This window comes from Bos mutus, chromosome 17 (genome assembly GCF_027580195.1).
Source record: "Bos mutus isolate GX-2022 chromosome 17, NWIPB_WYAK_1.1, whole genome shotgun sequence".
Lineage (NCBI taxonomy): Eukaryota > Metazoa > Chordata > Mammalia > Artiodactyla > Bovidae > Bos > Bos mutus.
The window spans coordinates 56778647-56804586 of record NC_091633.1 but is presented as its reverse complement, the minus strand read 5'-3'; the positions used below and the strand labels follow the sequence as shown (position 1 = coordinate 56804586).

At 40.5% G+C, this 25940-nt stretch overlaps 1 protein-coding gene across 6 annotated transcripts in view; it reads left to right on the top strand.

The window, feature by feature from the left end:
- The window catches only part of INPP4B (inositol polyphosphate-4-phosphatase type II B), an 857173-nt gene extending 831565 nt beyond the window's left edge, over positions 1 to 25608 (top strand). For 3 of the 6 annotated variants that reach the window (XM_070386583.1, XM_070386584.1, XM_070386585.1), the window contains one exon: positions 23987 to 24349. In XM_070386583.1, coding sequence (XP_070242684.1) covers positions 23987 to 24161 — 175 coding nt within the window. In that variant the 3' untranslated portion in view covers positions 24162 to 24349. Of the gene's footprint in view, positions 1 to 23986; positions 24350 to 24379; positions 25403 to 25422 lie in introns of those variants that run through there. The other 3 variants (XM_070386586.1, XM_070386587.1, XM_070386588.1) reach the window with 3 other exon arrangements.
- Positions 25609 to 25940: the final 332 nt, after the last annotated feature.

Here is a 25940-nt window from a genome sequence, read left to right as displayed (position 1 = left end):
AAAAGATAAAAGAGCACACGTGTCAGTCATGTCCGACTCTTTGAGACCCCATGGACTGTAGCCTGCCAGGCTCCTCTGTCCATGAAATTCTCCAGGCAAGAATACTGGAATGGACTACCGTTTCCTCCTCCAGGGGAATCTTCCTGACCGAGGGATTGAACCTGCATCTCCCGCAGCTTCTACACTGGCGGGCAGGTTCTTTACCACTGCACCACCTGGGAAGCCCATAATATATGCTCAGTTCAGTCCAGTCACTCAGTCGTGTCCGACTCATTGCCACCCCATGAATCACAGCACGTCAGGCCTCCCTGTCCATCACCAACTCCTGGAGTTCACTCAAACTCATGTGCATCGAGTCGGTGATGCCATCCAGCCATCTCATCCTCTGTCGTCCCCTTCTCCTCCTGCCCCCAATCCCTCCCACCATCAGGGTCTTTTCCAATGAGTCAACTCTTCGCATGAGGTGGCCAAAGTATTGGAGTTTCAGCCTCAGCATCAGTCCTTCCAATGAACCCCAGGACTGGTCTCCTTTAGGATGTACTGGTTGGATCTCCTTGCAGTCCAAGGGACTCTCAAGAGTCTTCTCCAACACCACAGTTCAAAAGCATCAAACCTTTGGCACTCAGCTTTCTTCACAATCCAACTCTCACATCCATACGTGACCACTGGAAAAACCATAGCCTTAACTAGACAGACCTTTGTTGGCAAAGTAATGTCTCTGCTTTTGAATATGCCATCTAGGTTGGTCATAACTTTCCTTCCAAGGAGTAAGCATCTTTTAATTTCATGGTTGCAATCACCATCTGAAGTGATTTTGGAGCCCCAATAAAATAAAGTCTGACACTGTTTCCCCATCTATTTCCCATGATGTGATGGGACCAGATGCCATGATCTTCGTTTTCTGAATGTTGAGCTTTAAGCCAACTTTTTCACTCTCCTCTTTTATTTTCATCAAGAGGCTTTTGAGTTCCTCTTCACTTTCTGCCATAAGGGTGGTGTCATCTGCATATCTGAGGTTATTGATATTTCTCCCGGCAGTCTTGATTCCAGCTTGTGCTTCTTCCAGCCCAGCGTTTCTCAAGATGTACTCTGCATATAAATTAAATAAGCAGGGTGACAATATACAGCCTTCACGTACTCCTTTTCCTGTTTGGAACCAGTCTGTTGTTCCATATCCAGTTCTAACTGTTGCTTCCTGACCTGCATATAGGTTTCTCAAGAAGCATGTCAGTTGTTCTGGTATTCCCATCTCTTTCAGAATTTTCCACAGTTTATTGTGATCCACACAGTCAAAGGCTTTGGCATAGTCAATAAAGCAGAAATAGATGTTTTTTCTGGAACTCTCTTGCTTTTTCCATGATCCAGTGGATGTTGGCAATTTGATCTCTGGTTCCTCTGCCTTTTCTAAAACCAGCTTGAACATCAGGAAGTTCACAGTTCACATATTGCTGAAGCCTGGCTTGGAGAATTTTGAGCATTACTTTACTAGCGTGTGAGGTGAGTGCAATTGTGCAGTAGTTTGAACATTCTTTGGCATTGCCTTTCTTTGGGATTGGAATGAAAACGGACCTTTTCCAGTCCTGTGGCCACTGCTGAGTTTTCCAAATTTGCTGGCATATTGAGTGTAGCGATTCTTATTTCTACAAATTATTAGGTATCATTATATAATATGTACTGTGGTATCTACTGGGAACTTCTTAGAAAACCTAATAATTTGTAGAAATAAGAATTGATAGGCTAATCATCTGTACTCTGGTTTTCAATCAGCTGTTTACTTTTTATTAATCTTCCTCTAGGGGGAAGTATTTTAAGGTAATAAGAGTGACAGCTAATTCCTGTTTTACTAAAATGGAACACATTAGGATATAATTCCGTAAAACCAAAGGATAAACCTCCTAATAAATGTTAGTTTCATGTTTCTGTATGAAAATCTTAGATCATACCTAGATTAATTTTGGAATTTTATTTATGCAAATTCAGGTCTTCATAATCCCCTAATCAATTTCTTGGAAACTGGCTTTCAATGAATTATTTGCATTTATATAGTGGAAGAAATTAAAAGAATGAATGTCAGTATTTTAGCTGTGTGGTTCTAGAGCTCAACAATTTGACTATAAGTCATAAAGTCAGCTCCTAAATCAATGGCACATGGGTATAGTCCATGGACCTCTTGTTAACTGATTTGTGGTTTGAGGTAATTACATATGGCACCTGGATTGTCTTCCATATTTCTTAAGCCTTCGCCTTTTAATGAATCTTACAAATTGTCATTTATTAATTTGGCCATAAAATTCCTGCCTATTGATATATTCACCTTTCTGGAAAGAAATATATTTAATGTTCACCACATAACCACAAAACTCATATTTTAGCCAAGTACAGCATTGTACTAAGTCTTGAGTATCAATCATAGCTTATATGGTTGGTTTTACTGCTTATATTCCTTTAGTTTATGGTTTTCCTTCAGAATTTGTCATATACAATATACACTTCTGGTTGTGATCCCAACTGCTGCTGTTACTTTTTAATCCCATATTTTCTTCCTAGCCCATTGTCATTTGACTCCCATTCATCAGTCCGCTTAGACTGTTCAGTTGAACATCGCTGATAACTACTCTCATGTCAAAGACAGTGATATAAATAACAGCCTTATTTATATTACATATTGTGTCTCAAAATTGAGTCATGTGCTGACCTCTTTAGAAGAGAGAATTATTACATAATTCCTTTCTGATTTAAGTTATTTTTAGTATAGTGTTACTTACATATACCCAGACATAAAACCGGGTATGAACTCCCCATGCCTTTAGCACTGATACAACTACAAAGCCAAAGTCAACACACAAATTACACAAAACAAAACCAACAAAATCTGAGTTAGCACAAGTCCTTTCGTGTGACTTGATACTGTTTTGCTGGATTTAAATTGCATGTGACAGCAGTTCAGTTTGCATATACTTTGCGTGCTATATGACACACTTCTCCCATCACTCATTTTTGAAAATGAGTATAAAACCTATGGGTAGCAGGTACCATCCTTTCAATTTGCTTCCTCTTAGTCCCAAAGTGTCATGAGTACACCAGGCAATGCTGCATTGTTCTCTCACTGCTCATGAAGACAGCGTCTAAAAGTTGGGACCAGTGTCATCGTAAACAGCAATGCAAGTCTTAATTACTTGTCCGTCAACTGAAAATCTGTCAGTTCTTCCCCTGAACATTTCTCTGACTTTGACAGGTTCTCTCCACCACCCTGGTCCTTTCTTATTTGCCACACACCTTGATTATTTCAATATTCTTTTTCCTGCTTTTTGTGCTTCCAGTCTCTCTGCTTCAATCTGCCCTGTATATTATTTTCAGACTAATTTTTCTAAAATCCAAATATAGTGTTTTGAACCGTACAGTCCTGTGGTGTCATTTTATCTTCTCCTGATCTCTGTCAGATCACGGCCTCTCTGTTTCTCTCACTCATCTTTTCACCATGTTTTGACAGAAATATGTGCCGCTACACACTCATTCAGCAAACATGTGACAAGCGTAGCAAAACCCACAAGTCTTTGCCTCTATCTTTTTTTTCTTTTTATTTTTTGTTTTTAACACCTACATGTTGTCTCTCCTTTCGTCTAACTTCTACTGGGCCAGTCAGTGTAGACTGGGGCTATACCAGGCACACTAGAATGTGTGGTCACCCTAAGCCTAAGCCCACACTGATAACTCTTTCGATTCAAAACCTTTATCTCATTTTATATTGAAATGTAGTTGCTTAACAATGTTGGTATTGGTTTCAGGTGTGCAGCAAAGTGATTCAGTTATACATATACATATATCTATCCTTCTTCAAATTCTACATACAATAAAGTAAAAATTAAGAAAAGAAAAATCCTTTGAGAGCACAGGCATTTATGCTAATGAGATGACTGAGTCTGGACCCCCTAAGTAGCATCAAGATGATGTCGGTCAACAGAATGACGAAGAGACAAGAGGATTGCAGGGGGTATGGGCTGGAAATTAAGCTCTTAAGCAAAGACATTTGATGAACGTCCGGGTTGGTGAGGACATCTGAATGCTGGGAGGGTTACAGACCCCAGTTCCATGAGGGACAAAATCTGTGCTGGGGACCTCACCCTATGTACTTCTTCATCTGATTATCATTTTGATTATCATACATTTTATTCACATTTTAGCACGTGAAATATACTATATAGTAAATATACTATATTAAGTTATTTTATTACCCTTGAAGCTGCCTACCAATGCAAGAGACACAAGAAAAGGAGATTCAATCCCTAAGTCAGGAAATCCCCTGGAGGAGAGCATGGCAACCCACTCCAGTATTCTTCCCTGGAAAATCCCATGGATGGGGAGCCTGGCAGGCTACAGTCCATAAGGTTGCAAAGCAATGGACACAACTGAAGCAACTTAGCACACAAACATAAAAAACCTTTATTTCTTATATGGCAAGACTACGGATTTTTCACTAATTCTTGGTATGTTGGGCTGCTCTGGTTAGACTGTAAGGCCATGTATGCATGTACTATAATCTGTATAGTTTCTGGAACAATGCATAATGTAGAAAAGAAAAGTGTATGACAACAATTAAGAGCACAGACAGGAGTCAGAGGAACCAGATTCTAATTCTAGCTCGACCTCTATTACCAGTGTCAGCCTGGATATTCTACCTAGTATCTGCATTTTCCCATTTGCACAATAAGTCTCTGTACCCACCTCACAGTAGTGATATAAAGGTTAAAGGAGATCATTGGGTGAAGTGATTGGTATTTGTGGCACAGTCGCTGCTCAATAAGTGGTAACCTTTACTATTAACTTTCTATGAGCTTAGTTGATGCTTTATGCATGAGTGTTATAGGAACCATCCATTAGTTTTCTTCCTTCTTGAATTTTTCAGTGTTTTATAAGTTGAAACAGCAGCAGCCACAGTGGCAGGTTCAGAAAGGACAATTTTACACCACAATTATGTAGAAAAATGAGCCAGAGCACCATAGGGATTACTGAGGAACACTGAGATCACAGTGAGTCATATGGAGGTTCTCCAGCTCTGGTTCCTCCCAAGCCTGAGTGCATTTCTATACAACAATGTGCCAGACAACTTGTCCTCACAATGCATAAAACCTGAGGAGTAAGAAAAGGGCTCCTTGGTAGGGATGGAGCATGAGAGGGGGTTCTGTTTCATTGTGTGTAAACTGAAGAATATATAGTTAATCTAATTGTTCTGCAACAATTTCTGCTCTGTACCTTGCTAATGAGCTCCTGGTCTTCCTCTGGAGCCTCTGCTTCCTCTTCTGAAAAATGAAGGGGTTTGATGATGTAATCTCTAACGTTGCCTTCTAGCAGTAACAATCTGAGTTGTAGAAAAATTTTAAGCAACTTAGAGGGAGCCTAAACAAGAGAAGGATTCCTCGGGTAGCTCAGACAGGAAAGAATCTGCCTGCAATGCAGGAGACTCAGGTTTGATCCCTGGGTTGGAAAGATCCCCTGGAGAAGGGAATGGCATTCTTGCCTGGAGAATCCCATGGACAGAGGGGCCTGGCGGGTTACAGTCCATTGGGTCACAAAGAGTCAGACACGACTGAGCAACTAGCATACACAAGTGAGAAAAGAAGGGGAAAAGACCCTTTTTCTAAGCTCTGTGTCTCTGGGTCTTACTCAGTTGAACAGAAGAGAGTTGATACAGAATGTAATTTCTAACAGATGTGGAAGAAAACCCAAGCCAAGTGGGTAGAAAAAGAAATTAAGGGGCCCGTAGAATCCTCTTGCTTCTACTGGAATGAAACTACTGACACATTTTTTATTTTAATAATAAAAAAAAAAAATAGTACTGATGAATCTATTTGCCAGGCAGGAATAGAGACACAGACGTAGAGAACAGACCTTGGACACAACAGGAAAGGAGAGGGTGGGACGAATGAAGAGAGTGGCCCTGACACATACACTCTGCCATATTTAAAGCAGAGAGCTAATAGCAAGTTGCTGTACAATGCAGGAGCTCAAGCTGGCGCTCTGTGACAGCGTAAAGAGGCGGCATATGGTGAGGCGTGGGGAGGTTCAAGAGGGAGGGGACATACGTATACCTACGGCTGATTCATGTTGTTGTATGGCCAAAGCCAACACAATATTGTAAAGCAATTAGCCTCCAATTAAAAATAAATAATAATAAAAGCACCAAAAAAGAAATATCATATTGATGAGTCCAAAAAAAAAAAAGTGTTAACTGGAAGCAATTATTGCGATTGGCTCCAAGTGATCATTTCGTACTCTCACGGATAGCCATCTGTTTGGCAAACGGCACAGCCATTTCAAGAATTATTGCAGGAAATGGTTGCAAGGGTCAGAAAGAATGGCTCTGTTAGACTCAGTTTGATTATCTGCATCAGTGTTACAAAAACAGACAGAAGGAAAAAAAAAATGTATCTGAGACAAATGTATCTGAGACAGAATACTCTTTCCTGGGTCTTGCCATTTGTAATTGCTACCTCTGTCTAACATGAACCAAACTCAACTATCACATATATAGTCTCTCATTCATTTCTATTTACTTCACTTTACTCCAGACCTTTATAACTTTTGACCTGGACCACTGAAATACTCTCTTAATTACTCTTTCTTCTAGTCCTTCACCTTCTAATCTGTTTTACGCATTCCTCCCAAAGAGATTTTCCTGCAGTTCAACTCTAGTCATACGACTCCCACTACAAAGAGAGTAATATTAAAATTCTTTAGCCTGGAATTCAGAGGCTTCTCTTACTTCAAGATCAGTCAACTTATTCTATATGACAACCCCTTCCTCTTTCTTTTTATTCTTAGATTGTAGTCAGTTCAAACTATTGAAGGCACAAAGTTGGTACTCAAAAAATATTCCTTGGATAACTATGTAAATAAAAAGTCCTGCTTGAGTTTTTAACGCAGTTATTTTCCCAACTTATTTCGTCAGAGATATCTTAGGGAATAGCGTTTTCATGGCATTGTATTCTGTACTTCTTAGAGGGCTTGAGAGGTATAGGTCAAAAAGGAAAATTAATCTAGCATGCGTGTGTGCTAAGTCGCTTCAGTCATGTCTGACTCTGACCCTATGGACTGTCACCACCAGGCTCCTTGTGCATGGGATTCTCCAGAGGGATACATGTATACCTATGGCTGATTCATGTTGAGGTTTGACAGAAAACAACAAAATTCTGTAAAGCAGTTATCCTTCAATTAAAACATAAATTAAGTTAAAAAAAAAAAAAAGAGAATACAGGAGTGGGTTACCATTTCCTTCTCCAGGTAGTTTTCCCAACCTAGGGATTGAATTCACGTCTCTTAAGTCTCCTGCATTGGCAAGCAGGTTCTTTATCACTGGTGCTACCTGGGAAGCCCAAATTAATCAAGATTCATGGCCAACTGCCTATAACTTATATTGATACAAAACCAATTTTAAAAAGGAAAAGAAATACTCAGCATTGAACAGGAAAGCAAGAGGAAACATCTGTGTCAGTAGAAGATAGGTGGATATCTTTTAAGATCATTTGTTAGCTCTAGGTACAGAAGTTCTGGGAAGCCAATTGTAAAGTTTTCCCAGTGGCTATAATCAGAAATAGCATGTTGGATACAATATCAGGCACCAGATAATTACAGGTCACTAGCAGTATTAGAAATTAAAAGGGAAGCAGAACAATACATTCTGGTGTAGTCAATTTGATAGTCATTTGTGTTGATAAAATGCTCTAATTAGTTGTTTTTGTGTGTGTATGATCATGGGAAGGCTTCAGTCCAAAGAACCATATGAAAAGGCAGCATAAACTGAAACTTGCATGTGAATGTAAAATATAAATACTTGGGACTTACAGACACTGAGCTCCAAAACCGTACAAAGATGCTACTCCAACCGCAGGACCAGCAGCATAGATGTTCTGAATAATTGTGGCATGAATGCTTAGGTGATCAAAAATTCAACCTTGGCTTTATTTGTTTACTAAACCACTAAGTTATGACCAACCTAGATAGCATATTGAAAAGCAGAGACATTACTTTGCCAACAAAGGTCTGTCTGGTCAAGGCTATGGTTTTTCCAGTGGTCACATATGGATGTGAGAGTTGGACTGTGAAGAAGGCTGAGCGCTGAAGAATTGATGCTTTTGAACTGTGGTGTTGGAGAAGACTCTTCAGAGTCCCTTGAACTGCAAGGAGATCCAACCAGTCCATTCTGAAGGAGATCAGCCCTGGGATTTCTTTGGAAGGAATGATGCTAAAGCTGAAACTCCAGTACTTTGGCCACCTCATGCGAAGAGTTGACTCACTGGAAAAGACACTGATGCTGGGAGGGATTGGGGGCAGGAGGAGAAGGGGACGACAGAGGATGAGATGGCTGGATGGCATCACTGACTCGATGGACGTGAGTCTGAGTGAACTCTGGGAGTTGGTGATGGACAGGGAGGCCTGGCGTGCTGCGATTCATGGGGTCGCAAAGAGTCAGACACGACTGAGTGACTGAACTGAACTGAACTGAACTGAAACCACTGATAATATATTGTGAAAAGTTCTGATTATGTCACAAAGAGGAAAGAGATGAAGCTTCTAATTAGGTTACGGTTACCTTTGGTTCCACATCCAGATGAGCCAGGGAGTGTTTTGGTTAGTGGATTTCTTGAGTGGCTCAGTCAGTAAAGAATCTGCCTCCAATGCAGGAGACCCAGGTTTGATCTCTGGGTCAGGAACAACCCCTGAAGAAGGGAATGGCAACACAATCTGTATTCTTGCCTGGAGAATTCCATGGACAGAGGAGACTGGCAGGCTACAGTCCATGGGGTCACAAAAAGTCAGACACGACTGAACAACTAACACACACTTAGTAAGGACTTTTTGATAAGCAATGAAAGCTCCCTATTTTGTAGCTAGTCCTCAACCCATAAATATCTACTTTTTTTTTTTTTCCTGAAAACAAAAAGATGACCAACTTTCACATTTTCTTGACTCTTCCCCATTTTCTCTTTCCACTGTGCTTCCAGGCATACTTATCTCACAGATCCCAAAACACTTGGTTGATTCTGTTGCCTCTTGGAGGCTTTGTGCTGTCATTCTTCTTCCTTCCTTTCACCATCAAGGCTCTGAATACAGTAGTTAAAATAATGTGCTGCCTCCCATTCTTTGCTGTTCATTTATCAGTCGTTTATATACTAATTTCTGTTTCTAAAATTCTACTGAAAGTCAAAGGCTACAAGTCACAAAGTTATGGAGTCCAGTAACCATGTATTTACTTTGCAACCTCGTCCCTCCAATTGACGCAGAGGTTAATTCTCTTTCTTTGAATCTGTGACTGTTTTCTCATGCCTTCTGCCTCCTTCCTCACTGGCCTTACAAATGCAAGCATTCCCAGAGCTTTACCCTCAGCCCTCATCTCTGCTTATCTTATACTCTCTACATGGGTGACTTCCTCTAATTAACTCACTTCTTGAAGGTAACTTCCAAATGTTTGGTATAGATCCTGTCTAGACCTACCTTTGTTAAGAATATCTAAAGTCTTATATCAAGCACAACATATTTAAACAGCATTATTGATAGTTGCCAAGGTATGGAAGCAACCTAAATGTCCATCAACAGACCAATGGATAAGGAAGATGTGGTGCATGGTGTGTGTGTGTGTGTGTGTGTGTGTTTGTACAATGGAATACTACTCAGTCAAGTAAGGAAAATGAAATTCTGCCATTTGCAATAACGTAGATGGACTTGGAGGGTGTTATGCTTTATGAAATGTCAGACAGAAAAAGACAAACACCACATGGTATTGTTTAAATCTAGAATCTAAAAAATATGACCAACTAATGCATAAAACAAAAAAGAAACAGATTCACCAGGGTAAAGAACAATTTCCTGGTTACCAGTCAGGACAGGGAAGGAGGGAGGGGTAATATATTGATAGAGGAATAAAGTGTTGTTATGAGATTATATGGAATCATGTGTGTGAAGCTTTTGAGAATTATAAAGCACTATAGAACTTAAAGAATCTTTCATCCAGTGGTGGTTTTGTTGCTAAGTCATGTCTGACTCTTGCGACCACATAGACTGTAGCCTTCCAGGCTCCTTTGTCCATGGGATCCTCCAGGCAAGAATACTGGAGTGAGTTGCCATTTCCTTCTCCAGAGGATCTTCCCAACCCAGGAACTGAACCTGATCTCCTGCATTGCAGGCAGACTCTTTACTTACTGAGCTACGAGGGAAGCCATGAAATCATAAAAAATAAAAATAAAATTTAAAAGAATCTGCAAGCAATGTGAACCCAGGAGACCGGGGTTCGATCCCTAGGTTGGGAAGATTCACTGGAGAAAGGCATGGCAAGCCCTCTGATATTCTTGCCTGGAGAATCCCATGGACAGAGGAGCCTGGCAGGCTATAGTCCATAGGGTTGCAAAGAGTTGGACACATGAGCGACTAGCACAGCAGCATATTTGAATAGAATGCATTTCCTCCAAAACCTGAACATATTTTTATAACTTTCTCTCCCTAATCTTCCCCTACCCCCTACCTAAATTCTTTTTTTTTTTTTTTTTTTTGACTGAGCTGGATCTTCATTGCCTTTGTGTGGGCTCTCTCTAGTTGCAGCATGAATGTGTTCATGCTGAGTTGCTTCAGTCACGTCCACCCTAGTTGCAGTAAGTTAGGGCTATTCTTCATTGCAGTGTGCAGGCTTCTCACTTGCGCAGCACAGACTTTAGGGCATAGGGCCTTCAGTAGTTGAGGCACACAGGCTCAGTAGTTCTTGTGCTGGGACATGGTTGCTCCACAGCATGTGGAATCTTCCCAAACCAGGGATGGAACCCTGTTCCCTGCATTGGCAGGCAGATTCCTATCTACTGTACTACCAGGGAAGTCCCGCCTACCTAAACTCTTTGTCTACTTTTCAAATCACTTCTGTTTTAGAATCTGTAACTTCTTTACCCTTCCCCCATACTCCAAGTTCAAACTCTGTCATCTCTGGCTTTGAATATTAGAATAGCCCCCTAACTGGTCTCCAGGGCTTCCCTGGTGGCTCAGAGGGTAAAGATTCTGCCCGAAATGCAGGAGACACAGATTCAGTATCTGGGTTGGGAAGATTCCCTGGAGAAGGGAATGACTACCCACTCAAATATTCTTGCCTAGGAAATCCCATGGATAGAGGAGCCTGGTGGGCTGCAGTCCATGGGGTCACAAAGAACTGGACATTACTGAGCAATTAACACTTTCAACTGGTCTCCTTGTGTGTGTGTGTTTTAGTCACTGAGTTGTGTACAACTCTTTGCAACCTCATGGACTATATAGCCCAGCAGTCCAGTTGAATTTCAAAAAACATTTGAAAATTCTATCCATGGAATTCCCCAAGCAAGAATACTGGAGTGGGTTGACATTCCCTTCTCCAGGGGATCTTCTCAACCCAGGGATCAAACCCAGGTCTCCTGCATTGGAGGCAGATTCTTTACTGTCTGGGCCACCAGGCATGCCCTGATTGGTCTCCATGTCTCTGGTTTATTCCATCCCTTCTGCAGGCCTGGCTTGAACCATCTTGGCTGCTGCAGCTGTGCTACTACTTGTGCTGTGCGTAGCTCATCACACCATCCCACTGCTCATTGGTCCTCAGTGTTTGTCCACCCATCATTTCTAAAGTAAACTCTAAGTTTTTATCATCAATACAAACATTTGCAACGTAGCCCCATTTTAAAACAATGTAGTTGAACTTCTTGCCACAAAAAAGGTGTTTATTTTAGAAAAAGTCTACAATAGATAACCAACAAGAAAGAAAATACTAATTTTAATTTTTCTGTCTTCATTTATTTCCTTGCTGCCCCATTATTACAACCAAAGTGAACTGTGGGTCATTCCTAAGTACATCTGACACTTTCCTTTCTCCATGACTTTCTGTGCTATTTACATCCCCCCAAACTGCACCCAATATCTCACCACTGAAATTCTGTTCAGCCTTCACTGTCCATCACAAAAGTTAATTTCTCTAAGATGCCTTCCTTCCCTGATCTTTAAATCTCCATAGCCTGGATTAGTGATAATACATGTAAAGCGTTTGAGTCATAGCTTGAAGTTCTTCGTCCTTGGCGGACTTGATATTTTATCTTCGGTCATTGTTGTAGTTGTGTAGCTGTTGTTCTTAACCACGTGCTTGTCTCTAAAAACCCACTCCATGGTTATTGAATGCATGTATTCTCTTTCACGAGGATTTTCGTAAGACTTCAGTTTCAGAAGTTGATAATATAAATTGTAGCTTTGTGCTGTTTGCTTGGGATGGTGGGAATAGGAGAGATCTGGGAAAGAGAAATGGCGAAAAGTTGAAAGCAGGAGAAAGAAACCCTCTCCTAGAGAAGAAAATGATGATTCCAGGGGCAGGAACTCTAAGGTGATCCTTCTGGAGCATCTAATTCCAAGGTGGAGTAGAAATGAATGTTTAATAATACCAGCACTGTGGTGGTGATGTCTGATACCAGCACGGAGGTGGTGATGTCTGATACCAGCACTGAGGTGGTGATGTCTGATACCAGCACTGAGGTGGTGATGTCTGATACCAGCACTGAGGTGGTGATGTCTGATACCAGCACTGTGGTGGTGATGTCTGATGTTGAACTGGTCCATACTCGGCTTCATCCGTTCCAGATGCGGCAAAGAAAACCCAAAGTCCATCACTTTGAAAGCCTGGCAAGATTTATCTCACTGGCTAGAATCTCATAGAAATGGCAAGAGTGGGAAGGGATTGAAAAAACCTGAAAAGCCCGAGATTGTAATGAAAGAAGATATAACTGAGCTTCTTCCTTGAGATTCAGGAGCCTTGGTCTCAGTGCTGAGCAGTTGAAAATATTTGCATATCCTTGCATATGGATAAGCACCGCTGGTATTTTGACAAGCCTGGCTCCCTATGGGAGCCTGGTATGCAGATGGATTTTCATTCCATAAAAGCTCTTGGGGACATGGTTTTAGGATGTGACCAGAGGAGTGTGTCGGTTGCTTTGCCATTTACTAAAACTTAATAGAGGAGCAAGAGTGGAGAAGACAGGAAACCAGCTTCCTTCAGTATAAGCCCACAATTATGGAGGGTCATAGGCAGGTCGCAGCAGAGGAGATGGTGCCAAGTAGTCCCACTGGTTGATGGATGGAGGGATGCAGGGTAAATAGTGCAGAAGAATCAGGGAGAGTTGAGGCACTCAACATGAATGTCTGAGAGTGGCTGAGTGTCATTTCCTGTGATAGGAAGGAAAGGAGGAACTGGTGTGTAGTGGTGGCAGAGAACATGGACTCAAGTTAAGACGTGACCTTGGAACTAGATGGGAGGTAAAACTTTTCCTCTGCCCTCCTAGGGTCTCTGGCTGGGCCTGAGCATGAAACTGCTATAAGACACATTAACAGGAGAAAAGTAAACACACTACATATACATGGAAATTCTCAAAAGAAAATGAAGATCCAAAGAAATGTCAAAACTGAAATGCGTTTATACCAGGTTGAACGAAGAAAAGCAATTGTGGAAAAATAACTGAAATATATGGGGCAGTGGGGGAGGAGCTAGAAGGAGATAAGAGTTCTCTCATCTAGCCCTGCTGTATAGAATTCTCTCGGAGTTGACTCCCTGTCTCTGGTGATAAGAATGTTTCTTTCCTCCTCATAGTGGCAGGGCATCTGTCATGCGGTGGTTTTATCTCTTTCTTTCAGGAAGAAAAGGGGAGGTCAGAGTACTCTTCCTGCACCTGCTGTTTTTCAAGTGCCTTTAGCTCGAAATAATCCTTATGCCAGTGTGGCATATTTGGGGGTGGCATATTCTTCCATGCTTCATTACTTTAAAATGTCTGTAAGGTAAGCAGCCAAGTGAAGATGCATTATATGTGTCTGTAATTTAGAGAAGAAGTGTACAGTAAGGAGAGAGAAATTTGAGGCTCATCATCATATCATCATAGTTATGTCAGGGGACTGGCTGAAATCACCTGGAAGTAGTATCTGTAGTACAGGAACCAGAAGGGTGCTGTCCTGAATCCTGGGGCATCTCACCATTAGAGAGAATGAGAGGAGAGAGAGCCCGAGCTAAGTGGCTGTACATCTGGCCAAGGTGCTCCTTGTCTGAAAACTGACATTTAGCAAAAGGAGGGATTTGTTGTTGTTGTTTAGTTGTTCAGTCATATCCGACTCTTCGCGACCCCATGGACTGTAGCCCCCTGGCTCCTCTGTCCATGGAATTTCCCAGGCAAGAATACGGGAGTGGGTTGCCATTTCTTTCTCTAAGTGATCTTCCTGACCCAGGGACCAAACCCACATCTCTTGAGACTCCTGCATTGGCAGATGGATTCTTTACCACTGAGCTACCTGGGAATCCCAAAAGGAGGGATAGGGAGAGAATTTTTTATTTCCCGATTTACTTATTTTTATTGCTGAGAATATGGTAGGTGCCTTTATGTAATCTCTCAGTAGTGCTATTGGGTAATCTTAACATCCCCCTTGAAAGGGGAAGATTGACACTTAACCAAATGGGTGCTGGGAGGCTGAGCTGATGTTCTTTTCTGTTGTTATTATTGTTCAGTTGCTAAGCCACATGTCTGACCCCATGGACTGAAGCATGCCAAGCTTGCCTGTCCTTCACTATCTCCTGGAATTTGCTCAAACTCATGGCCATTGAATTGACGATGACATTCAGCCATCTCATCCTCTGTCATCCCCTTCTCCTCCTACCTCAGTCTTTCCCAGCATCAGGGTCTTTTCCAATGAGTCAGCTCTTTGCATCAGGTGGCCAAAGTATCAGAGCTTCTGCTTCAGCATCAGCCCTTCCAGTGAATATTCAAGATTGATTTCCTTTAGGATTGACTGGTTGGATTTCCTGGCTATCCAAGAGACGCTCAAGAGTCTTCTGCAGAATCACAGTATGAAAGCATCAGTTCTTTGGTGCTCAGTCTTCTTTATGGCCAAATTCTCATATCCATGCATGGCTACTGGAAAAAACCATACCTTTGATATACAGACCTTTGCCGGCAAAGTAATGTTTCTGCTTTTTAATATGCTTAGTCTTCGTTGCAGCACATAGGACCTTCCACCTTCCTTGAGGCATACAAACTCTTAGTTGCAGCATATGGGATCTATTCCCCTGACCAGGAATTGAACCCAGGCCCCCTGCATCGGGAGCACTAAGTCTCAGCCACTGGACCACCAGGGAAGCCCTTCTTTCCTGTTTGGCGTGTCCAAATGCGTATCTGTTGTTAGATACCCACTACTTTCCCAGGGTACCTTCAGAATACATAGGCATACATGGGCTTTTATTTTTATTTGAGAGCAAGAACAGCCCATGGAGTCAGGCTGCCTGCTCTGCTGGGTTCCCTGCCCCACCAGGAAAGCTGGGTGTCCATAGATTTACCTCATTATACTTTTCCTGGTGCCTATCAAGAAAGGAATCAGAAGTCTTATATTTTTTCTTGTTAACTTTCTCTTTACTGGGATGTAAAAATTCTTTCCAGTCCAAGAGAGTGACAAACTAAAGTGGTGAGACAAGGGTTGTTTATATTTTTAAGTACTTTTGCCACAAATTCACTCACAGAATGTTTTATTGGCTAATCTGATTTCTTCTCTCTGACTGATACTTTGAAGCCATTAAAACTAAGTCAACTTGTAGGAGCTCTTATACAAAGTAAAGCTAATAACATCACATGGGAAATAGAAAATGAGTTATAGGCATATATCTGCATCTATATACTTCTTTGTAGAATTGCCCTATAACCTGCTTACTAACCAAGGTATATATAAGGTAATGGGGCTTGGTTTTCTTTTTAAATAATTTCTTTAAATAAACTTCATTCCACATTTCAGCTCCTGTCCAGCCAGGCTGGTGGCAAATCGGTTCCTATTGTTTTGAGCTCTCCACTTGTCACAGTCTTATTTTGTACATCAACTGCTGGTATGCCCACTTCCTATTCATTATGGTACCTTTAAGCTGCTTCAAATTCCTTGCATCCAAGCCAAGCTCAAAACAAGGGAGCCTTTGGCAAAGCAGACCAGTGATGGAGGGCCAGCCCCTTTGATGCCTGTGCTGGCTGCCCCCTTCTCCCTGCCCTCCATGGTCCTGCCTCCCCACACAGGGTGTCATCCTCTGGGAGCACCAACATTTGTCCCTTTGTCTTCTCCCCACTGTGCTTGCTCTCTCTCTCTCTCCCTCTCTCTCTCTCTCTCTCACTCTCACTCTCCCCGCCTTCCCTCCCTCCCCTTCCTTCTCCTTCTCCCTCTCTTTTCTCTTTTAACCCTCAAAGATCCTTTTGCCTCCGCAATGGACACCTCACACATTCTCTGTTGTAAGATTAAAGAACACCAAATCTATTTAGTCCAGGCCGCTCTTGCTTTCAGCACTGCTAAAATCCCCGGAGATGTGCTTTATGCTACAGGGTAAAATGTAAGAGAGCAAAACAATTTAATACCTCAAAAATGATTTTACCACTGTCTTACATACAGTCAAATGTAGCAGTCACATCACATATTAACCTTCTTTTTTATCCAAACAAAATTAACCTTAAACACTTCCTCAGAAGCTTTTTTTCTTCAGCCCTTTAATCATTTATGGTATTTCTTTCTGGACCCCATCCAAATATTCCCCTTGCTAAAATTCGAAGATCAAATCTGGTATCAATTCTCTGAAAATGGTCTGATGGAAGCAATTATACTTTGAACTCATTCATTCTGTCTCTTTTCCTTTTTAAACTTTTTTATAAGACATTTTTAGCTATCTTGAGTTGTTTTTCTGAGCGTCTGCAAAATTCAAAGCAGTGTTAAACACTGTCTGAACGTGTCACCACTTGAAGCCTTGCTTCTTTTTAAATAAGTATTTATGTGTATTACTGATTCGGCTGTGCAGGGTCTTTGTTGCAGCATGCAAACTCATAGTTGTGGCATGCGGGCTCTAGTTGCCTGACCAGGGATTGAACCAGAGTCCTTGGCATCGGGAGTGCAGAGTTTCAGCCACTGGACCACCAGGGAAGTCCCAAGAGCCTTCCTTATTCGGACAAGAAGATATTCTTATTGTCTAGGTACTTTGTGAAACTAAAAGAGTGAAATTGGAAGAAGAATGCAAGAAGAGATGTGGGGGAGAAACTAAACATTAAATATGTCAGATATTTTTTTAATTCTGAAAGCAGGTAAGAATGAGCAAGAGACTTTAGAAATGAAATACGATGTTATCATTCTTTGCATTCTTTGATTTTTGCCCCATCAGATCAGATCAGATCAGATCAGTTGCTCAGTCATGTTCGACTCTTTGCGACCCCATGAATCGCAGCACGCCAGGCCTCCCTGTCCCTCACCAACTCCCAGAGTTCACTCAGACTCACGTCCATCGAGTCAGTGATGCCATCCAGCCATCTCATCCTCTGTCGTCCCCTACTCCTCCTGCCCCCAATCCCTCCCAGCATCAGAGTCTTTTCCAATGAGTCAACTCTTTGCATGAGGTGGCCAAAGTACTGGAGTTTCAGCTTTAGCATCATTCCTTCAAAAGAAATCCCAGGGCTGATCTCCTTCAGAATGGACTGGTTGGATCTCCTTGCAGTCCAAGGGACTCTCAAGAGTCTTCTCCAACACCACAGTTCAAAAGCATCAATTCTTCGGCACTCAGCCTTCTTCACAGTCCAACTCTCACATCCATACATGACCACAGGAAAAACCATAGCCTTGACTAGACAGACCTTTGTTGGCAAAGTAATGTCTCTGCTTTTGAATATGCTATCTAGGTTGGTCATAACTTTCCTTCCAAGGAGTAAGTGTCTTTTAATTTCATGGCTTCAATCACCATCTGTAGTGATTTTGGAGCCCAGAAAAATAAAGTCTGACACTGTTTCCACTGTTTCCCCATCTATTTCCCATGAAGTGATGGGACCAGATGCCATGATGTTTGTTTTCTGAATGTCGAGCTTTAAGCCAACTTTTTCACTCTCCACTTTCACTTTCATCAAGAGGCTTTTGAGTTCCTCTTCACTTTCTGCCATAAGGGTGGTGTCATCTGCATATCTGAGGTTATTGATATTTCTCCCGGCAATCTTGATTCCAGCTTGTGTTTTGTCCCATACCCCAACTATTTCTTATTGAACTGTCAACTATTTTATTAGTAGAAAAATAAGCATCTCTAGAGTGTGCCTCTATGTCTTAATAGAATCAAAGAATCATAGGAAGGTAGAGATGAAAGTAATTTTAGAGGTTGCTTAATCTAATCTAGCAACTAGCAAGAAATCGCACCTACCAGTTTCTGAGAGGTAGAAGGAAATGTGTGCTGAAAGGAACCCAATCATAAGGTGAAAGCAATATGGTTTTTCTATTAGTAAGATGAAGATATAAATTCCCTATCTGCTGCTTAAGCAAGTTTTATAATCCTTTTTAACCTGTGGGGGATAATAATACCAACCCATTGGACTGTTTGTAAGAAATGAATAAGATACAGTAAGTCCCCTACATATGAGCCTTTAAGTTGCAAACTTGTGAAAAAGCGAACACCCATCTGGTTCCAGCAAGCAATCAGAACCTGTGCCATCAGTATCAGGCATAAGTGAGATTGCAACTTGCCCTCTGTCTCCAATTGCTAACAGTCCTTCGGCTCTACCATCTCCCACCTCCTCTCCCTCCTGTAGTCAGTAATTTCTTGCCTGTTCACTCAATGCCACCTCCTGCATGCCAGCTGTGGTACTGGACTACTGGACTTTTAAAGGTGCTATGCTGCTTCTGCTGCTAAGTCGCTTCAGTCGTGTCCAACTCTGTACGACCCCATAGACGGCAGCCCACCAGGCTCCCCCATCCCTGGGATTCTCCAGGCAAGAACACTGGAGTGGGTTGCCATCTCCTTTTCCAATGCATGAAAGTGAAAAGTGAAAGTGAAGTTGCGCAGTCGTGTCCAACTCTAAGCGACCCCATGGACTGCAGCCTACCAGGCTCCTCCGTCCATGGGCTTTTCCAGGCAAGAGTATTGGCGTGGGATGCCATTGCCTTCTCCATAAAGGTGCTGTACCATAAGATTAAAATTGTTTTCTTTATTTTTTGTGTCTGTTTTCTTTTTATGTATGCTTGTATGAAATATATTATAAACCTATTACAGTACAGTAATAATACTATATAGTCGATTGTGTTAGTTGGGTACCTAGGCTAACCTGGTTGGACGTACCAACATATTGAACTTGCGAACATGCTCTCAGAATGGAGCTCATTGGTTATGTTGGAGACTTACTGTAATATCTATACAGTAGCTGTCACGTGATTGGCTATGATACATGGAGATCTCTTTCCTTACTTCAGACATTTCCATTGCTTTGCAGTTTGCCCAGACTTTAAACGATTGAATCTTTGACTATCTGAAATCAACAACCACTTAACCATAAATGTCCCTCTTCTCTAAGCCAATGAAATCCCTTCCAATTGCCCCTAGTCTTTTCTGTTTTGCCAGGTTTCCAGGCCCACTATCATTTCCCTGGTGACCTTGCTCTGGCATCGTCTAGTTCACAATAGCCCTCCCCTTGGCATGTCACATCCAGAAATACATGCAGTGTCCTATACCAAGGACTCTTGCTTCCTCTGACTGTGATTTCACTTAACACTGCTCTCTCTTTTATAGCAAACTTGTCTATGATTATTGAAAACATTCTATGATCTGGACACTCCAAACAGTGACATAGTTTTATGTCTTCTGAGAAATTTCCTAATTTAGGGGTTTTTCCTGTGGATGACATGTATTTTGTATTAGATTCTGAAATCCAGTTAAAATGAAGAAAGCATTTTAAATGTTTCTGAGGATTCAGTGGCTACAAAAGCTAATCCTGCTTCTGAGTGCATGCTAAGTCACATCAGTTGTGTCTGACTCTTTGCAGCCTCATAGACCATAACCCACCAGGTTCCTCTGTCCATGGGATTCTTCAGGCAAGAATACTGGAGTGGGTTGCCATGCCCTCCTGCAGGGGATCTTCCCAATCCACGTCTCTTACTTCTCCTGCATTTGCAGGCAGGTTCTTTAACACTAGTGCCCTGTGAGAAGCCCAGTCTTGCTTCTAATCCAGTGGAAATTATCACAACCTTGATATTCTTTTATTAAAACACCCCCCCATATTTAAACAATAGCACAGTATTTTTTAAAAAAAGAAGTCCTGGAAATATACTTTCCATATTCTAATTATAAGCTAAATTTTTGGAAAGTTTTGGTAATTTGACATCTAAGTGTATTTTGAGTCATTATATTTAAAACTGGATCTAAATCTAAACTGCAAGCAAAAAATCCTTCTCCCCTTATTTTACCAGACTATCATATAAGCAGTGTGAACTAGGCAAACTACATTCTCAGGATCCTTTTTCTTACAACTTACTGTCATCGAAGCCTAGGCAAAGGCTTTAAATTTATTTTCTCATCTATGTATAATTCAACTTGAAGTCTTCTTAAAGTCACTTAGCGTCTGAGAATCTCCTGTTCTATGATGTAGATACCACTCTCAAATCTCTTATTGATAAAGACCTACATTATATTCATCTCTACACAGGTCTGCCAGTTTAAAATCTGACACAATCCAACATTTTAGAGCCTGAAACATGGTGCTCTATTTACATCAACTTATCAGATGAATGTGGACTCAAATAAAGCCCAGTGAGATATTGGCTCTAAAATCTTGGCTCATCATTTCAAGATGCTATGCCTATAACTCCGAACTTGAATGTAATTAAACATGAAATGGTCTCATTTTAGCATGGGAGGAAATCAGCTCTCTGGTCAGAAGGAAAGATTTTTCAATTCAGTTTTAATTGCTAATTTTCCTTTGGGGGAGCTTGAAGAGCTACAGTGGTTAAAGGAATAAAATATCAAATAGCAACATTATTCATGAATAATTACCCAGCAGGGGGAGATAAGAAGACTCTACCTTGTATTTTCAGAGGTCTGAATGATTTGAGAGGATACCTGTAGTGGGGGACTTGTCAGCCTTGTGATCTAGGATACAGCAGTAATCAGTGATAGAAAAGAGGGGGAATAACCAAATATCATCAAGTCACGCACATTGGGTTTTATTTAAGGAAATGTCTCCTCATGTAGGCAGTGATGTGTTTAAGAATGAGATGCATTTTTACTTGTTTCTATTTTAAGTGATTGCTTTGACAGGTCTTTGAAGAAAAAAAAAATCATTTTCTATCCTGCAGATTCAGTAACTGCCCTTAAATGTCTCATCATGTCACATTTTCAGTGGAGACGCCATCGTGATTTGCTTCCATGGTGATCTACCCATCACTGATGGCTAAAGCTAATGACACTGGGTTGTCAGGATGCCATGCCAGGCAGCCACTAATTAATTATTTGTCATAATCTCCCAGGGAGGAAATTACTAATATTATTACTTAGCACATCCTTTGCATTTACACTTGCAGAGTGCTGAAAAATTCATTTGTGGCCCTGAAGAAATAAACATTTGTGCTGTTCTTAGCAGGAAGCAGGAAAGCAGCCCCAAGAGCATCTGTACCCACTGGGTGACATAGTCAGGGCCTCAAGCTCTACATGCTGTGGCAGCCTTATAGGCTATGTTGCTTTCAGCTGAAGAATAGAAAGACTATGTCAAAGGCATTTTTAATATATTATTCTAATCTCCTGAGACTAAAATTAGTAAGCAACAAATTAATTCAATTATAAAACTACCCCTCAAAAGAACCCAATCTTTTAAGGTGGTACTTTGACTTGGAAGGCATATTTAACAAGAAGACTTGGAAGATAATAAATGTGCCCTGGCAATTGTAGGGAAAAAAAGCCATCTGGTATGAATGAGTCCCTTGTATTTGAAGTAAAGACTGTTACAGGGTTGTTTCAACTTCCTTGTTGACCAGCTGTCTGTGTCTCAGCTGGAGCCTGTCAATAAGTAACCCACTGGGAAAGGAAAGTGTTTCTATAATATGATTGATAGACTGAGGTTAATATTTAACCTTAATTTGTAATCAGAATGTAATATTTATATTATGATAGATAATAGTAGATAATAGGTAAATGATACATGAGACTCTGTACTTTTCTCTTAACAAGAATCATTGGAAAGGAACCAAGGTTTTAACAAAGTTAATTTGCCACAGATAACCTTCATCTTAATAGTGGACAGGAGTGAGTGTTAGTAAAGATGATATTAGAGAAATAATATTGGACAAGAAAGCTTTTGTTAGTCACATTCAAAGGTATTCATATCTTATTTTTTAAATTTATTTAAATTTAATTCAAAAATAATTGCTTAACAATATTGGTTGATTTCTGTCATACATCAACATGAATTAGCCATAAGTATGCAATATGTCCCCTCCCTCTTGAACCTCCCTCGCACCTCCCACAAATGTATATTGAATAATTGTTGCTTTACAATGTCATGTTAGCTTCTGTTGTCCAGCAAAGTGAATCAGCTGTACATATATATATATATATATATATCCTCTTTTTTGGATTTCCTTCCCATTTAGTTCACCACAGAGCACTAAGTGGACTTCCCTGGAATATACAGTATTTTCTCATTTGTTATCTGTTTATACATAGTATCAAGAGTGCATATATGTCAATCCCAATCTCCCGTCCCCACATGTGGATACCAAGGGATAAAGGTGGGGGAGTATCCATACTTTAAAATCTACTACATATTTCCTACCTAGTAAGCAGTACAAAGTTGAACAAGTAACCAAGTGCCACTGACAATAGGAATTAAATAGTACTCCATTTCACACAATAAACTACTCGTTTTCCAGATAAGAGTAGTTCACTTTGTCACTGCCTACAAAACCCGTAGGTCTTCACCCAACAAGGGAACACTAGAACCCAGCCCAGCATGACTGATTTAAATGGAGGCAGATCACTGTTGAAAATCATCAAGACTGCTGTTTGTCCACATGTGGCCACTGGTTCTAGTGGACACCAGGTCAAAAATCTCAGTGTAGGGGGTTTTCAGGCTGCCACTGGTTGAAAGGGGTCATGGATGGCAAGGGGCTTGTTTAGAAGGTACCTTTGCATACAGAGCACTGTTCATAGACTGAGCAACCCCTGTTTTTCTGCTTTAAAACCTGGAGGAGCTGATAGAGATCAAAAATGCCTTGACAACTGAGTGACTGAAAGTCTGAATACTCTGAATACTGATGAACTATACCATAGAAAAGAATTTGTGTTTTCAGCTCACATCAGTATGGCATGTTTCAAATACGGCATAATTGGAACTGCATTTCAGCCCAATTACAAATGCTCATTTTTCACTTACACAGAAAACACACAACCTGGAAATTTAGAATCTTTTCTTTTTTGACATGTCACTCTGCAAATATGAATCTCCTTTAAGCTCAGGAGTCTATAGGAAATATATTTGGCCTCATTTTAGGAAGATAAGCGGGAGACAACATAATTTATGAGCTGAACCAATGGAAGGGTGCTGAGTCAGGTTTTGTTAAACTAATCTTATGGCTGGCAAGGATGACATGTCAGGTGTTTAATTCATTTAAAATACCAAGCCATTTCCATAAATCATTTTTATAACTTTAAATACATTATATAGGTACAGAAACAATAGGTGGTGTGTTTGAATGTGCCAAACACATCTGTTTCCTTCACTACATACTGTGTTTCTCATTTCATTTTCCAAAGATGTATTGATTTATCAGATTATTTTTTATGGGCTGATCCATACTTTAGTTTAATCCATGTCATGTTCTCTATCGGTGCTGTTATGCTTCTTGAATTTTTCCTTGGGGCAAAATATATATTTGCCCCACGTGAATATATCGTAGCATCTCTCTCTTCCTTTCTGCACAAAAAGCAAAAAGAATCTTCATTTTTTAATATATTTGTCACTGTAGTCCAGGTAGAAAAAGTACACAGGATGCATTTGGGTCTATTTAGCATAAAAACTTCATCTGAAACGTCTGTATGATATAAGATAATGTGTTGTATTTCAGGATATCTAAGGTTGAGTTTCTTTACTGTGTGAATGCTATACTATTTTCTTTTCTCCCCTAACTCCTTGCCCCCCTCCCTGTTTAACAGCAGACAAACCCAGGGAGCACTGAATGAATCTGACGATCCTGAAACAGGCTGTCTAACTGATAACAAGCCAACTTCTCGACACTTCTATCCTGTCGCCTTGCTGCTTGTCAGCTCACACCTGCTAGTTGTGTGGCTTATTTTAAGTCTTGCATTACTTTTAGCCAAATACCAATAAGTTTTATGTTGCATTCCTTTCTTTTCTACAACTGACAATGGACTTTAAATTATGGGGACAATGCTGTAATTTCTACATTTTCAGATTCACAGAATTTAAAAAAAAAAAAAGAACAAACAAATGTTTGAATTGTGTTTTATTTGTTTTTCCTAAAAGCTAAAAGAAAAGAAGTACTATGCATTAAGTGAATTATTTTGCTCTTTTTGTTCATGGAAAAGCATTTCCCAACTGTTAACTAGCTCAAGAAGAATTTTTAAATTCCTGTCTTTGGAATAAGACAAAGAACAGAATCCTGAAAGCTTGAAGTTCTGCACCTCCTATTCCTCTTCCCATTTCCATTTATTTAAAGAAATTAAGACTGAATTTGCACAACACCCCGGACCCCTGAGACAAGTCCTACAGATGTGGGAGGTTCCTTCCATCCAGACTCGATTTCCACTGTGCTGAACCCACTGTCGCCGTCAGCTGATAGAACCCTCTGTTGGATTTCTCTAACCTGTTAGTTCTGTGATTTCTTTGCTGCAGTTAACCTTTTTTCTGTCAAGTAACTTTCTGGAGAGAATGGCTATTTCTGTTTTGTAATTAAATGAATCCATTTGTAACTATGGTTTGGGTTGATTTGGCTTTCAGTGTACTTTTCTATTCTTTTTAACCAAGTCTTGTTTGTGTCTCGATGCCCCATTTTCAGCACCTGTGACTTTTGTACTATCTGTACACAAGCACTCCTCTTGATAAAGCTGAGACTTGGACCAGGCTGTTTGGAAAGCCATTTTCCTCCTCGTTGCACAGCTAAAATAATGCAGTCAAATAGAGATGAAACTTTCCTTTAAAAATCTATAGGGCCAGACTTAATTAAATGCCTTATTCCTAGAACCTACATCCTTAGGGCTACATGTAGATGTTCATGTGTTTTAAAGAGACTGAGAAATTCATTTGTGGAAAAGTTATAAAAAGGCAGATATATTTATGAAATGAAAATGAAGCTGTATTGTGGATCAAATTATATTTAAAGAGTTTATTAAACCTTAATATATGTTAAGAGCAAAGGGACTCTACTCATCTTTTTTCCGAGGGCAATAATGGTATTGGGCCTGGCCTAGGATTTAATTTTGTAAGATGTATCATCATTTGTGAAAAAAAAAAATGTAGAGTTGAATCTTTGTTATTTTTCTCGGACTGTTGCTGCAACTCTGCATTGAACAAATAAAGCATATTTATTTATTCTGTGTTTCATGAAGTTGTGCTTTTTCCCTTTCACCAGAGAAGGATGCCGCATAGAAAATGTACTGAAGAATATCAAATGCAGGAAGTATGCTTTCAACATGCTACAGCTGATGGCTTTCCCCAAGTACTACAGACCTCCAGAGGGGACTTATGGAAAAGCTGACACCTAAGTTTACCAACATGTAAATAAACAGGAACACAAATACGCTTCCGTTGGAAAATCTCCACCGTTTTTCTGTTTTCATTGTCATGAATTTGTGGAGGGGGGTGATCAGGAATGTTCACCCAAATCTAAGGATTTCTTGAGTTAGTTATCAGCATATGACTCTGAAAGAAATCCATTAAACAAATCTTAAATCATATTGTGTTTCTAGTTCCAAGCTTCTATGTATTGATTCTCGCTGGTTGAGATCGGTTGAAAAAGTGTACATTTCATTCATGGGATTTTTAATGAAAGACATTCTGAGAAAACCTAAGTTGCTTCAGGGGCTCTGGAGGTGATTCAGAGAGTGGCATTCTCCACTCCAAAGCGATGATAGGAGAGTGTCAAGGAGA